Below are 14,077 nucleotides of genomic sequence, written 5' to 3' on the forward strand. Positions count from 1 at the left end.
TCTTGAATGGAAAGCAAATACTGCAAGGTCAGTAACGGTAAAAGGGCAAAATCCAAAAATGTGGAAAAATAACATTTGAATTTTAGTGTTAGCGTAATGGGTCCCGTGTTCATCCTGGAAGGGTCACCAGACCCAAAACGTCAACTGATGATACTTTTCCTTCACAGATGCTGCCAGACCTGCTGAGCTTTTCCAGCAACATTGTTTTCATTCCTGATTTACAGCATCCGCAGTTCTCTCGGTTTTTATATGAATTTTAACACTGGCTGTTAATCTAATTCCTGTAATTTCTTGATTCTTGTGTTATTTGTGGCTGATTTTGATGAAAATGTCCTTCAAAACAGTTGCTGCAATATTTGTCGTCAACATTGCCGTTTTTAAAAAAATACAATCCTACCTCTATTTTTGAAATTCATCTTTCATCGCATAACTCATTTCACCACAAAGTGCACTTGAGATTTTGTTTGTGCACTTGCCTTATTTGCAAACCTCTGGCAAATGCAAGTTATAAACTGACAAAGTAGCCAGCTAAGTAAAAGTTTATACCATCCTCGTAAGATTCTGAAAAGAAACTACACGTTGATAGATATCAAGTATCAATATTTTTGGCTGTAAATTTACGGCAGATGTCAGCATATGTTCAAAAGGGGAGGATTTGTGTAATCAAAAAGGCAACTCTGCCAGAGGCAGGGATGTCTCACCCTCGTACAATTTCATTCATGTTAATTTTACTTCAGCAAAGAGGTCTCTCGGACCAATCCCTGCTCAATGCTGCATATCGAACGTTCGATCCCATCACTATCACCTAACACAGAAGCAAAACCTTGATGTTTGAAGATCACTTGGGTAAACAACTCCACTAAGCGGGTTAAAAAAAAATGCACCTCTGCAAGAGGGTCACTGACTAGTAACATTAACTCTGCTTTCTCTCCACAGATGCTGCCAGAGTTTCCCCAGCTATCTAGAACAGAAGTTGCCTGAAGGAGCTCAGCAGATCAGGCAGCATCTGCAAAGAAAAACAGTTAACATTTGAGGTCTGGTAACCCTTCCTCAGAACTGGATGAAGGGTCACCAGACCAGAAACGTCAACTCTGACGTTTTTTTCAGATGCTGCCAGACCTGCTGAGCTTTTCCACCAACTTCTGCTTTTGTTCCTGATTTCCACACTTCTTTCAGTTTTCTCAAGCTGTTTTTGTTTCAGAACTTCTAGCATCCTTAGTTGTATGTATTATTTAAAGAAAAACCGATCATGTGAAAGTGAATATTAACTCAAACTACCATTTCCACGAATCCCACCACTAAAAAGATACAGGTTCTGAACTAGGGCCACAAAAAAAAAGCAGTCTCCCTCAGAATTTCTCACAAATATTGAGCTGTTATTTTTAGAAAGACCTCTTTGCCCCACTGCTCCAACTCCAACGAAACTGGTAAGATATCTACATTACTTTGGGCATCTTCAGAATTCCCAATTTTAATTGCTCCTCCCTAGGTGACTGTATTTAACTGCCCACGCTCTGAGCTCTGGAATAGACTCTACGCACCACTACTATCCATTTTTAAAAGGTTCTCTTTAAAGCTGACAACTTTGATCAAGGTTTAAGTCATCTGCTCGAGTACCTTCTTAAGCATCTCAGTGTCATGTTTTACAACTGCTCTGCAATGCACCTTGGGACGTTTATGTGCAGTTAAAAGGAGCTGTAATTGAAGTTGTTGCTGCACGAGAAAATTTAAGAAAAATTGCTGCTCTAAGTTCAATACTTCCCCCCCCCCCCTCCCAGTTTCAGTAGATACTTCAATACTAGTGTATAGATGTCCTCTAACTTCTTAACTCAGATGACAAAAATTCAGTACGCGTACTTGTCTTGTATATGGGTTTAAATAAAGTAACTCTAAAACAATTACTAGGTGTCCCACCAGAGGGCAGCAAAACCTCAGTTCAATACAACTGCTTGTACATAGCTCCTTGGTAATAATCACATGCTAATTTCAAATGAAATTAACTGGCTATAATAGACACTTCAATGTAGAATCTCACTTCAAGTTACAAATGCCCCTCCCTAAAATGCTAAAATATTTGACTAAGCGCTCCAAGTACTTAACTTCAACAACTGCAACACAAACAAAAAAAAAGTCCCACTTTATGTCCGTTGCACACTTCCTGATGTCTGCTCCTGAAGGAAATTCCAGGGAATAGTGGGTGTGGCCTTGTGTTTGTAGGAGGGAATTGTTGTCAGTAGCTCTGTATTACAAATGAAAATTGGCTATAATAAATCACATGACAGAAAACAATTTGCAACCGCAGGTGAAAATTTATACAAAACTTCTGTCTCCCAACAGCAGTCCTGGAGATCCGCTCTCATGAACAAGACCATAAGCAACAAAGTGCAATTTTGCGAAATAAGGGTGGCGTGACCCGATACAAGGTTTTGGGAGGCTGGGCAGATGCATCCTCAAATATTTGTTGCTGCATATTCTCTCTCTCTTACACACACACACACACACACACACACACACACAAAGTCAGATAGTGCGTCAAAATCCTAGAATTCCCTCCTCGATGGCACTGTGGGTCAACATGTTTGACTGCAGCAGCTAAAGGTGGCAGCTCACCATCACCTTCTCAAGGGCAGCCAGAGATAGGCAATAAATTTTGACCAGTGAAGGCCACATTCCAAGAGTGACAGAAAAAAGGGAAGTTATAGTCAAGGCAGCCTTTGAGATGGGATGCATTGCTGATGCAGAATGTCAGTGAAGGTCTGACTAGGATGCCAGTCAGCAGGCTGCTTTGTCCGGAATGATATCAAGCTTCTCAAACATTGCTGGAATTACTCTCATCTGGAGAAGTGGGGAGTATTCCATTATACAGTTGTACTGTGCCTTTTAAAGGTGACGGAGACACTTTGGGGAATTAGGAGGACATTTACTACCCATGAATACTGAGCTTGACCTGGTTCTACAGTATTTATGTGGCTGATCCAGTCAAGTTCCTGGTAAATAGTGACCTCCTCAGGATGATAATGGTTGGGCATCTGCTGATGGTAGTACTCTTGAATGTTCCCATCAGCTGAGGAACTCCACTAGAGGTGATGGCACACTAGGACAGTCTAGGAGTCTACAACACTGAGTTTTGAGCTAATCGAATCTGAAAGCATCTGATCACATACACGAGGAAATCTCCTGAAGAGTACCACCTGCCATTCATCTTCAACTAATCCATCAATACTCCACGGTGAAAACCAATTGAAAAGAAGTAAGAGGACAGCATTGCAGATTGAAGTCCAGAGTCCACAATGTTGGCCATCAAGAATAACTTGGTAGCCCCACTAGTGGCTAGATGAAATTGCAGGTTAAATGGCGTGAGACCCCATAAAAGGTGGTGGTTGAAAGACCATTTCCACTCCCCCTCCCATTCTCTTGATGACATGTCCATCATGGGCCTCCTGCACTGCCACAATGATGCCACCCGAAGGTTGCAGGAACAGCAACTCATATTCCGCCTGGGAACCCTGCAGCCATATGGTATCAATGTGGACTTCACCAGTTTCAAAATCTCCCCTTCCCCCACTGCATCCCTAAACCAGCCCAGTTCATCCCCTCCCCCCACTGCACCACACAACCAGCCCAGCTCTTCCCCCCCCACCCACTGCATCCCAAAACCAGTCCAACCTGTCTCTGCCTCCCTAACCGGTTCTTCCTCTCACCCATCCCTTCCTCCCACCCCAAGCCGCACCCCCAGCTACCTACTAACCTCATCCCACCTCCTTGACCTGTCCGTCTTCCCTGGACTGACCTATCCCCTCCCTACCTCCCCACCTACACCCTCTCCACCTATCTTCTTTACTCTCCATCTTCGGTCCGCCTCCCCCTCTCTCCCTATTTATTCCAGTTCCCTCCCCCCATCCCCCTCTGATGAAGGGTCCAGGCCCGAAACGTCAGCTTTTGTGCTCCTGAGATGCTGCTTGGCCTGCTGTGTTCATCCAGCCTCACATTTTATTATCTTGGAATCTCCAGCATCTGCAGTTCCCATTATCTCTGGTTGAAAGACCAGTCTGCTCTTGATGATGGCGGCACACAATGTCACATGAATGCTCAGTTTTGAGCTGCTGAATGTTCCGAAATTACTCCATTTAGCACAATTTTACTGGTCATGCAGCACAACAAAGAATACCTGCAGCAGAAAAACAGAGGTTCTGTGAAGGCAAAGCCATGTTTGATGACTGCTTCTGTCAATACTGTCATAGACAAATGCAATGACAGCTAGACTGTTGAAAGCAAAGATAAAATAGATTATTGCTCATTTTTGTTGCGACAGTCTGGCAGAAATGCAAGAGTAGCAGTAATATCACTGGACTAGTAATCCAGTGTGCCTTGGTGGATAATCTACAACATGGGTTCAAAGCTGGTCACGGCAGCTCATAATAAATCTGGAACACGAAGGTAGCCTCAACCATCGTGACCACAATGATTACCAATTGTTCCAAAAAAAAACTTTGCCAGCAACAATAATGTTCCATGAAAGAAGAAAACGAAAACAAGATGTTCAGCCAGTCACAGTGCTACCAGAAGAAAACATACTTGATGTTTCATGGGACAAAACATCCAAGTACATTCTGTGACCATACCACCCAAATCCATCTCCGTCTGAAGCTGCACTTGAATGCAAGATTGATTCATCAACCGAGGGTGGGCAGCAGCTCAGTCAGCTTCAAGTTCCTTTGCAATCTGACCACTGCACTTTGCAGCTTTTGGACAGATACAGCAGAGGTGAAAGGTTTACTGAAAACATGTTCAGCTGCTCAAGAACAAGGCAGACTACATCACAAACATCCAAAATCAAGAACACCCTCAAGCAGAAAAATAAGGTCAGAATTCAAATGCCAGTTACCAGAATTTTTGCAAGAACAAGATCAATGCCCTAAATTTTATAAGGCCAACACACAGGACTATCTGGCTAATGGACATGAAACAGCAAATGGGATGAAGGGTTTTTTCCTCAAGGTAAAACTTATAACCACTGAGGTTCCACTGGGATCAATGCTGTGACCATAGCTATTTTCAATATATACAATAGCCTGGAGGAGGAAGGTGAATGCACCGTAGCCAACTTTGCGATCAACACTAAAGACAGGTGGACAGGGAGATAGTGACAGGGCTACAAACAGCAAACAGTTTATACAGAGATATTGATAGGTTAAGTGGGCAAAAGATTTACAAAAAAAGGAGTATGATTTGGGGAAAAAATGTAAGGTTGTTCAGCACATAGCATAACTAAACAAAAAGGAGAAAAGTTGCACCAAGTTACAACACAGAACTTGGGGGTCCTTGTGCACAAAACGAAAAGCAGTAAATAATCAGTAAAGCTAATGGAATGCTGACCCTCAGTTCAAGGGGAATGGAGTAAGGAAGTCTTGTACAAAGTGCTGGTGAGACCACATCTGGAGTCGTGGAAGCAGTTTTGGCTCCCTTATTTCAGGGACGCTAATTTCATTGGATGCAATTTAGAGAAGGTTCAATAATATGGTCTCTCATCTGGAGGGATTACTTTATGAGCAAAGGTTAAACAGATAGAGTCTCAATCATTGTAAGTGAGAAGAATGAGATCTCATTGAGATGTACAGAATTCTTCAGGGGCTTGACAGGGTAAATGCTGAGGGGATGTTGCCCTCTCACTGATTGAAAAATCTAAGATCAGACATAATCTCAGAATGAAAGGACACAAATTTGAAGTCAGCGATGAGGAGGAATTTTGTCTGTGGGTTGACAGTCTTTACGGATCCTTACCAAGAGGCTATGAGGCCAGAGTCCTCGTTCGTACGTAAGGCCGGAGGTAGATATATCCTCCATCAGCACAGAAATTAAGAGTTGTAGGAGAAAAAGGTAGGAACGTGGATTTGAGAAGTGTGTCAGATCAGCCATGATCCTACTGAATGGCAAAGCAGGGGTGAACGGCCTACTCCTATTCTTATTTCTTGTCGCCTTATCGGGGCAAGCAACCAATCTAATGTGATTGCTTTAAATACCATTCTGAAATGAACTGTGCAAAGTCCAAATATGGACACTTACGTTTCAAAGTCAAATCAAAAAAAGGTAGAAAAACAGTGAACGTCTTTTTCCTTTTTCAGAAAATCTCAAACTGGAACCTCACTTATTCAGGTTTCCGAACAGTCAAAGTTATTTCTGAGGTTCAGAGAGCTGATTCTCCATTAAAGGCTGTCCCAGCATTAAAAAGGTTACTTGTACTAAAACATCAAAATTCTAAATTCCAAAGGCTATCCACAATTTAAGTACAGAATTTCACATCATTCAATGCATTTCAGGGGGAATTTAGAGGGCAAGATGTCACTTTTGACTTTCATCTTGCAACTTTTTGTTTTATGCATTTAATTGCAGATTTGCAAAAAAACACCATAAGTACTGTTACTCTTGTTATTTCATAACAAATCTTTCATCCAATTGCCTGTGGTCTATATACAGGTAGAAGGAAAATACAACTAGATTGGTACCAGAAATTAGGTTGGAGTAGAAAGCAAACTTCAAAATGTGGGGCTTATTTCTCCTAACACAAAACTGCAAGGGAGGATCCAGGAGAAATTTTCAAAATTAACAACGGTTTGAGTGCATAAAAGTCAGATAAAGATAAAGGACAGGCTTGTGGGGGTTTACGCCCGAATAAATAAATAATTACAAGTATTTTTAAAGTGTTTAAAATTTTAAAAGGAGGAGAATGGCATCGGATTCCTCAAACACCAATTACTGAGCTGAATGTATAACATGCTGTGATATGATAAGACATAGTCAGTGGATCGGAGCTTTCTGTCACTATGTAAAATGATGATTAACACTTCAGATCTATGATCACTTCAGGAGCTACTTATTAATAATTTTCAACCCACCACCCATTCCCCTTTCTGTGCCTAGTCTTCTGATTTCAATACAAAAAACCCTGAAACTTCAATGAGACACACTGTCCTAACTTTTGTTTTTCCTGGTATTGAGAGAGATTTTCCTGGTTACACAGAAGTAAACTGTGCACAATGCAGCAAAAACAAATGCAAGCACTCAAAGTCCTGTCTGTTTTCTGTCTGAAGATTAACATTTTTTCAAAAAATAAATTATGTCCATTGCTCCACACATGTATCTTTGGGGAAGCCACCTAATTGTTAGCTCTGTCCAATGCTAACCTTCATGTTAATACACTTTCTCCCAAACAGCCCTTTAATCCTCAAGAAGCATAATATCACATTTCCTTTACTTGCAGTCTCGGGCTCAACACTACTCTTTCCCTCAGGACATGAACTCCTAGGTCCTGATTTTCAAATGGCTCCAGTGTTTCATTGTGCTGAAGTAATTTCTATTAGCTATATATTGGAACATTACAGACTGCACTATTCATATTGGTTTCTCACTTAACAGTCACACTATCCCTGCTTTACTTTGTAAACAACCCCTTTGGAGAAGGTGAACTTGACAGTCTTTGGGTGGAGTATTTGCAAACTAATTTTCCTGTTTGGAAGTGTTCTCTTCAGCCGTATCACTACATTCAATTTCCCTGCTACCAATGTGTTATCTTTCTTCATTACATCAATGGCTGCACTTTAAAAATATACTTTTGTTGTTTTAAAAGCACTTTAGAATGTCTTTATGTCCTGCAAGGTGATAAATGAATGCAAGTTATTTTCTTTTCTCTTAATACTTGCATAATTAGCCAAACGGATATTCTTCTGCTCGAGGAAGATCATGAAAACAAAGCAAGATCTCATTACTGCATTTAACACTGTGGCTACTTCCACTACGCAGCATCGTCAGCTCCACAATATTCTACTGTGTGCCTATTGGTGTTGAAGTAGTAATTACAGGTTTAATCTTTCCTACAGCTGGTTAATTACAACATTTCAAAGCCTAAAAAAGGGAATTATGTTGCCTGTGTGACTCACAGCTACAGGAAGTTTAATTTGTGACCACACTGTGCTCCTCCCTAAATCTCTCAATGTACAGATTATTACTTCTCCTTGAAGCAGGAAGGGGTGAGGACAAATAAATATAATCTTAAGTTTTGAGGCAAATTATCGTCCCTCATTTTCTTTTAAATAAAGTCTGGGTCAAGATGAAGCAATTCCTCAAAACTGTTCAGTCATTTTAAATACTTATCTTTTCAAAGTCAAGTGGCAGGTTATTTACCACTTCAGCCTAAGCTATTATCAAGAACTTAAGATATACTTGAGGTCCCAATATAGTTTGTCATCGGCTTTCTTTACTCCAGTTCAAAAGTGGTCACATTTCTGTTACATAGTTAAAACATAAATGTTCATAAAAAATTCTGATTTTCCATGGTTAACTCAATTGTCTAATCTATTCCCATCCCTAAAATCATACTTCCAATTAATAGAAATCATTTCAGTCATGGCTTACTTGTAATGTGCGTAGTTCCTCTTTCTGTATTCTCTTCAAACTTAGGACTGCATCACGATTCTCTGTAACAAGACAGCAGTAGTCCTGAGTCAACACAAAAATCGACAAAAGCATTGATAATCATGCATCAAGTTTGTTCAAGCTCCTTTTCTTTCTAAATTCAAACAGTAAAGTATGCTTTTAAAACAAATGATACAAAAAAAGTGGGGGGGGGGGGGGGGGGGGAGGGAAGGCAACTCCCAGACAAGTAGGCGCACTCATGTACTTCCAGCAAGTTCATCAACATTCATGCTCTAGCACTCCTCAAATAAGTGGAAATGCCAAAAGGGAAAAAAAACGCAGTAGACAAGTTTCCAATTGATTAAGCTGAGCTACCACAAAAGCATTAAGCTTTGATGGACATATTATAGGCATCACTTCAGAATATCAGCAAGTAGAAAATGAGCAAGATGAGTTCACAGATTCCACTTTCTTCAGCAATTGCTGATTAAAAACAAACTATGCAGCTGGGAGGAGGAGATCTCAGTCTATACTTTAGATGTTTATTTTGCTGACAGGACTACATTAAAACTGCAGTACAATGTCTGCAGTTATTTCTAACAGTTAGCCCAAGATTAGCAAGTTAAGGCAAAATTGCGAACACAAGGAATGAGAACATGGGCTGTGCCTGATCTGAAATGCAATGACAGTGACTTCCTTCAAATAATCTACATGGCACAAAAACATTACGTAGACAAACTTCACCATGCAGGAAAAACCTAATTACAAATAATGAAAAACAAAAAAAAAGTGCAGCCAAAATATAAACGTTCACTTTCCTTTGACAAGCACCAGATTTTCCAAACTCCCACCCAGCTCCTACAGCAATTAAGCCAGAGGCCGGCCACTCTTTCAAATTTCAGTATGGAACAGTTCCTTAAGTTTTTAAGCTGTATTCTGAAGAATCTAGCTTGACAATTTCTCGTTAGTCCATCAAATGATGTAACCATAGCGGCTAACTGGCAGTTCATCTTGAACTGTTTCTTTCAAATACAGATGCTGGCTCCTTGCCTGCGAGCTGATTAAAGGTTTTACTGGGGAGTGAAGCTGAAAAGTTTTGTATGGTACATTGGGTTGGCTAATTAACTGCAGAATAGATACGGAGCAAGTAGTTACAATGCCGCTAAATGAACTACCCCCCTGCGCCACAAACACAGCAGCTGGAATTGTTTCAGTTAACATCTCTGGCCTTCAGTTGAAACTTCTTGCGACTTGTCCCATTTTCCTTGGGATTACTACAGTGCAAGTTGACATCTTTCTCTACGTCTTCTCACTCAACCTGCCGTCAGCCCTGCTGTGACCAATTTACAGCCTGCCATACCCTTCTATCTGATCTCACAGTCCTCTGCTTCTGCTCTGCAGTCCGATTCACTGCTCCCCTCAGTACTGACTAGAACTTTGTGATGCTCCCACAAACTTCAGTGATCTTTCTCTACCCAACACCTACGTGCTAATCCCTTATTTCATCATTATTTGATTAATTCTGAACTTACTTTAATGTTTTTTCCCTATAATCTTTGATTTTCTTATTAATTAAAAGTATATTTCAATCTTGAATATACTTAACAGCCCAGCCTCCACAGCTCTCTGCAGGAAGGAATTCCAGAGTCATAACACTCAAAGTTCTCCTCATCTCTGCCGTAACTGAGATATCCCTTATTGTGCAGTTACTTCCTTTGGCCTGAGGCTCTCCCAAAGCAGGAAAGAGGCTTTCAGTTTCAACTCTATCAAGACCTCAAGAATTTTTTACATCAATAAAATCATCTCCTTTTACTGAATTCCAATGCATACAAGCCCAATTTACTTAACATAGCCACATGAAACAATCCCTCCATTCCCAGGATCAATAGAATCCAGACAAAAGTTCACTGATCCCAAAGCTGGTTTATCCTTTCTTCAAAGCAAAAGGAGAGCGCCAGAGCCATTCACCGTATTCTAGGTGTGGTCTAAATACACCTTTGTACATTTTTAAGCAGCACTTCCATTTTCTCCACACCTTTTTGATAAAAGGTCATATTCCTTTTGAGCTCCCCATTGCCTGCTGAACTTGGATGCTACCTTGGGTTATGATTTATGCACAAGGATCTCAAACTCCCTATGATGCAGTCTGTTTTAATAATCTTCTATTCACTATTCTTCTCGATGCAGAGTACATAACATCTCATTTTCCCCCAAGCTATTTCATCTGACAAATTTTGCCCACTCACTGAAGCCATCTGCATCCCTCTGCAGATTGTCATGGTCACCTGTATTATTAGTTAGCCAATCCTCTGGCCATGTTATTACACGCAACATGATAGTTTTTTTCTCTCAAGTAACCTTGCTCACAGTACCTTATCCAACCCTTTTTGGAAATCCGAAAATAGTTACATCTACTGGATCCATTTCATCCATTCAATGCTGCATGCTACTGTCTCAAAAAGCCCTAAAAATAACTGGTCAGTCAAACGTTCTCCTTAAAATGACACCATGATGATTCTGCTGGATTAGATTGTGCATTTCTGAAGTTATCCAGTGTTCACGGATGTGTCATTGTGTTAACCATGCGAAATGCAGGGTTGCAGGAATTCGAGGATGGGTCTGGGTGGGAGGGTAGATGTGGGCTCGAGTTGAATGGCCTGTTTCCACGTGGTGGGGATTCTATGGATTATTATGAATGGTTATTTACGACATGAGATTTCTAAGGCCATTTGTAATGAACCATTTTCTTCAAACCGCCACCTGGAGCTGAAAGCCACTTCTAAAAAACGAAGTGCAGGCATAAATCTTGACATCTTTTTACGTTTGTTTAAAATCTAGTGTAATCATACTTCTAGAACTGGATTCAGATAGTCATTAAAATGCAAAAGCTCTCCCAGCAATGTCCACTGAATCTTCAAATGATGTGACAACTCTTTGGTGGGCAATGGATTTCCATAGACCTCAAATATATTTGCTTTAAATGAAGTCTGTCAAATGGCTGATGTGCAACTCCAGTGGGTGTTGTGAATCTGTAGAAGACAGGCCACAAAGTCCATTGTATGCAGGGACTTCAGCAGAACAGAGGAAGACTGTTTCAGGCCATGGTTCTCAGCCTCAGTAACTGTAAACAGGAGAGTCGAATTGTGTTTTTTTAAAAATTACTTCCACTACCATAAGTCATAAGAGAGTAATCTACCGGACTCACTCCTGTTCTGCTGTTAAAATAAAATGAATTCCAGGAGTTTAATGGTCGTGCCATCAGAACCAACAAAAAAGGTAAAAATTTAGACTTTGCTCTACCAAATGCACTTAAAAAGGCAAAACTCTTGACTATTTGACCACAGAAGCCATCAACTATGACTCTTCACTCCAAGTTATGTGCAAACAAAGTACAAACTTTATTACGGCTGAGGAGACAAGTCAGCAGCTATGCCAGAGTTTCAGTTCTTCCCCCCAGATTACAACGGCCTAGAGATTCATTTCATCTTTATAATGAATCTTTCATCTTGATCTGCTTATGTTCTTTGACCGAGCCCAAATTTTACAATCACAGTAGAAATAGACCTGTAGGAGATTTTTAAAATCCAATTTGGTTCATGGATGCAGAGGTGTTTTTTTTTAAATTAGAAGAAAGTTGTAACCTAGACAAATTGATAGGACCTGATGAGGTTGAGCCAAACATGGTGAAACCACAAGTAAATAAGGATCAGTCAGAGTCTAAATTAGCAGAGTTATAGAAGGACACAAACTCAAAATTGCTTTTTACTAGATGATTCATACCTTTTATCTCAATTTTTAACTTCGAGAAAGTTTAACCATGGACTATGCAGTTTAGAACAAGAACAGACTCAGGACAATACAAAACAGGTCTAGATGCGAGATCAGAGAAAGGAGGAACTGTTCAGTAAGCAAGAACTGGAAGGCACTCACTCTTTCATCAAGCCAAAAAAGCTACTGCCAAGTGAAAATCAACTTTAAAACAATAATCCTTTACTGAAAGCTCAAATGTTATCTACAAACTTCATCAAGGCTGATGAGAAAGGTCAGCAGCTATGCCTAGTTTCATTTCTGCCCCCCGCCCCCCCCCCCCCCCCCACTTAAAAAAAGGCCCTCAACTTTAAAGTGAAACTTTGTGGGTATGAACACCCATCCTCCTACCTCTTCTTTTCAAGGTCATTGTTTGTATACATGTTGGAGGTCACATTTTATTAGGTTACTAAATAAAATTCCATTCTCTTTCATTTGAGGAACTTTAGAATTGACACTCCTTCACTTTAAACTTGCTTAAGTTCATTCAACTGGTATCCTTCAATTATGTACTGTGACAGACAGTCACTGGTCACAACAGGGTCAAATGGGAGCTAATCATCCCTCATCAGATTGCAACATTAGTCAGTGATTTTATCACAGACACACCTTTAAGGCCTTCCAAAAGGACAAAATGTGGCATCAAGTCATGATTAAAGCATTCTGGAATATCTCTTGCTTCAAATCAAAGAGGTTAAAATGCATTATAGAATATACAAAAGACTGTTTATTCAGTCTTGCAAAGGGCATTAGAAAGACAAAAGAGCCAAGCAAATGTAATGAAAAAACAGGAAGGAGTGCAACGGAATGTGAAACTGGGAATAAATCTCAAGTAGGGACAATTGGCATGGAAAAGTCTGAAAATGCAGAAATTTCAAGGTCAGGATTTATTAAAATCATTGGTTGGAGCTAGGCAAGGGTTGAAATGATATTAAGAAGGATAGCTGAAATGGCAAGCTACATGAAATTAGAAACTTGTTCTGGAAGGAGAAGGGAGGAGTTTGATCTTGCTCAGATATACACTGCAGAGATTGCATCTTGATCATTACAGACTGGAGGAAGTAAACTGCTGACTCACCAGAAATACAATAGCCTTCATACAAATGACAAGAGATGGTAGAAATGATCCAATGTGACATTTCCAAATTCAAATGTAAGGCTTGTGGCATTTATAACTTCATTGAAGTCAGAAAATTAAGTCTGAGTATTTTCTTAGAAAAGAAAATGCTCCAACCATATCTAGTGTTTTACTCTACTTAGGGACAGATGTGGTTGCATTGAAAGTAGTTCAGAGAAGGTTCACTGGACTTATTGGGATGAAGATGGTAGTCCTACGGAAGGTGGTTCAAGCAGGTTGGATTTACATTCATTGGAGTTTACAATAATAAGAAACAAGCTTACTGAAGCAAAATAATCTGATGGGTCTGAACAGGATTGAATTCAAGAGAATGCATCTTCTCACGTAGCAAATCAAAAACTAAGTGCAAGAGTTTTTGGATAAAAGGGTTAGGGAATCATTGGGATTTTATGCCCTACAGGGTCACGGATAGTCAATGGCTATACACAAGACAGATGGATAGATTTTTGGGTACTGAGGAACTTGCAATGTTTGGTGATTAGAGTAAGGATGAGGAAAGAGAGCCAATATATACGTTCAGCTGTAATCCTGGTGATCCGCAGAATAGGTTCAAGGGATTTTATGGCCTAATGTTTTTATACACAGTAAAAAGGTACTGTTTAACCATGTAGGAAATCATGCAAAATGTGCAGATGAAATACAGAACATGCTTTAATGCAAGCAATGAGAGGGACACCTTACTACATTGGGTCCTCTGAGCATTAACAGAGGTATGAACGTGGC

At 40.2% G+C, this 14,077-nt stretch overlaps 1 protein-coding gene across 6 annotated transcripts in view; it reads right to left on the bottom strand.

The window, feature by feature from the left end:
• Positions 1–14,077, bottom strand: part of fmn2b (formin 2b) — a 479,083-nt gene that overhangs the window by 364,088 nt on the left and 100,918 nt on the right. For all 6 annotated transcript variants that reach the window (XM_059648647.1, XM_048536693.2, XM_059648646.1 and 3 more), the window contains one exon: positions 8,410–8,471. In XM_059648647.1, coding sequence (XP_059504630.1) covers positions 8,410–8,471 — 62 coding nt within the window. The remainder of the gene's footprint in view (positions 1–8,409; positions 8,472–14,077) is intronic.

The sequence above is a fragment of the Stegostoma tigrinum genome, chromosome 9 (genome assembly GCF_030684315.1).
Source record: "Stegostoma tigrinum isolate sSteTig4 chromosome 9, sSteTig4.hap1, whole genome shotgun sequence".
Taxonomy (NCBI): domain Eukaryota; kingdom Metazoa; phylum Chordata; class Chondrichthyes; order Orectolobiformes; family Stegostomatidae; genus Stegostoma; species Stegostoma tigrinum.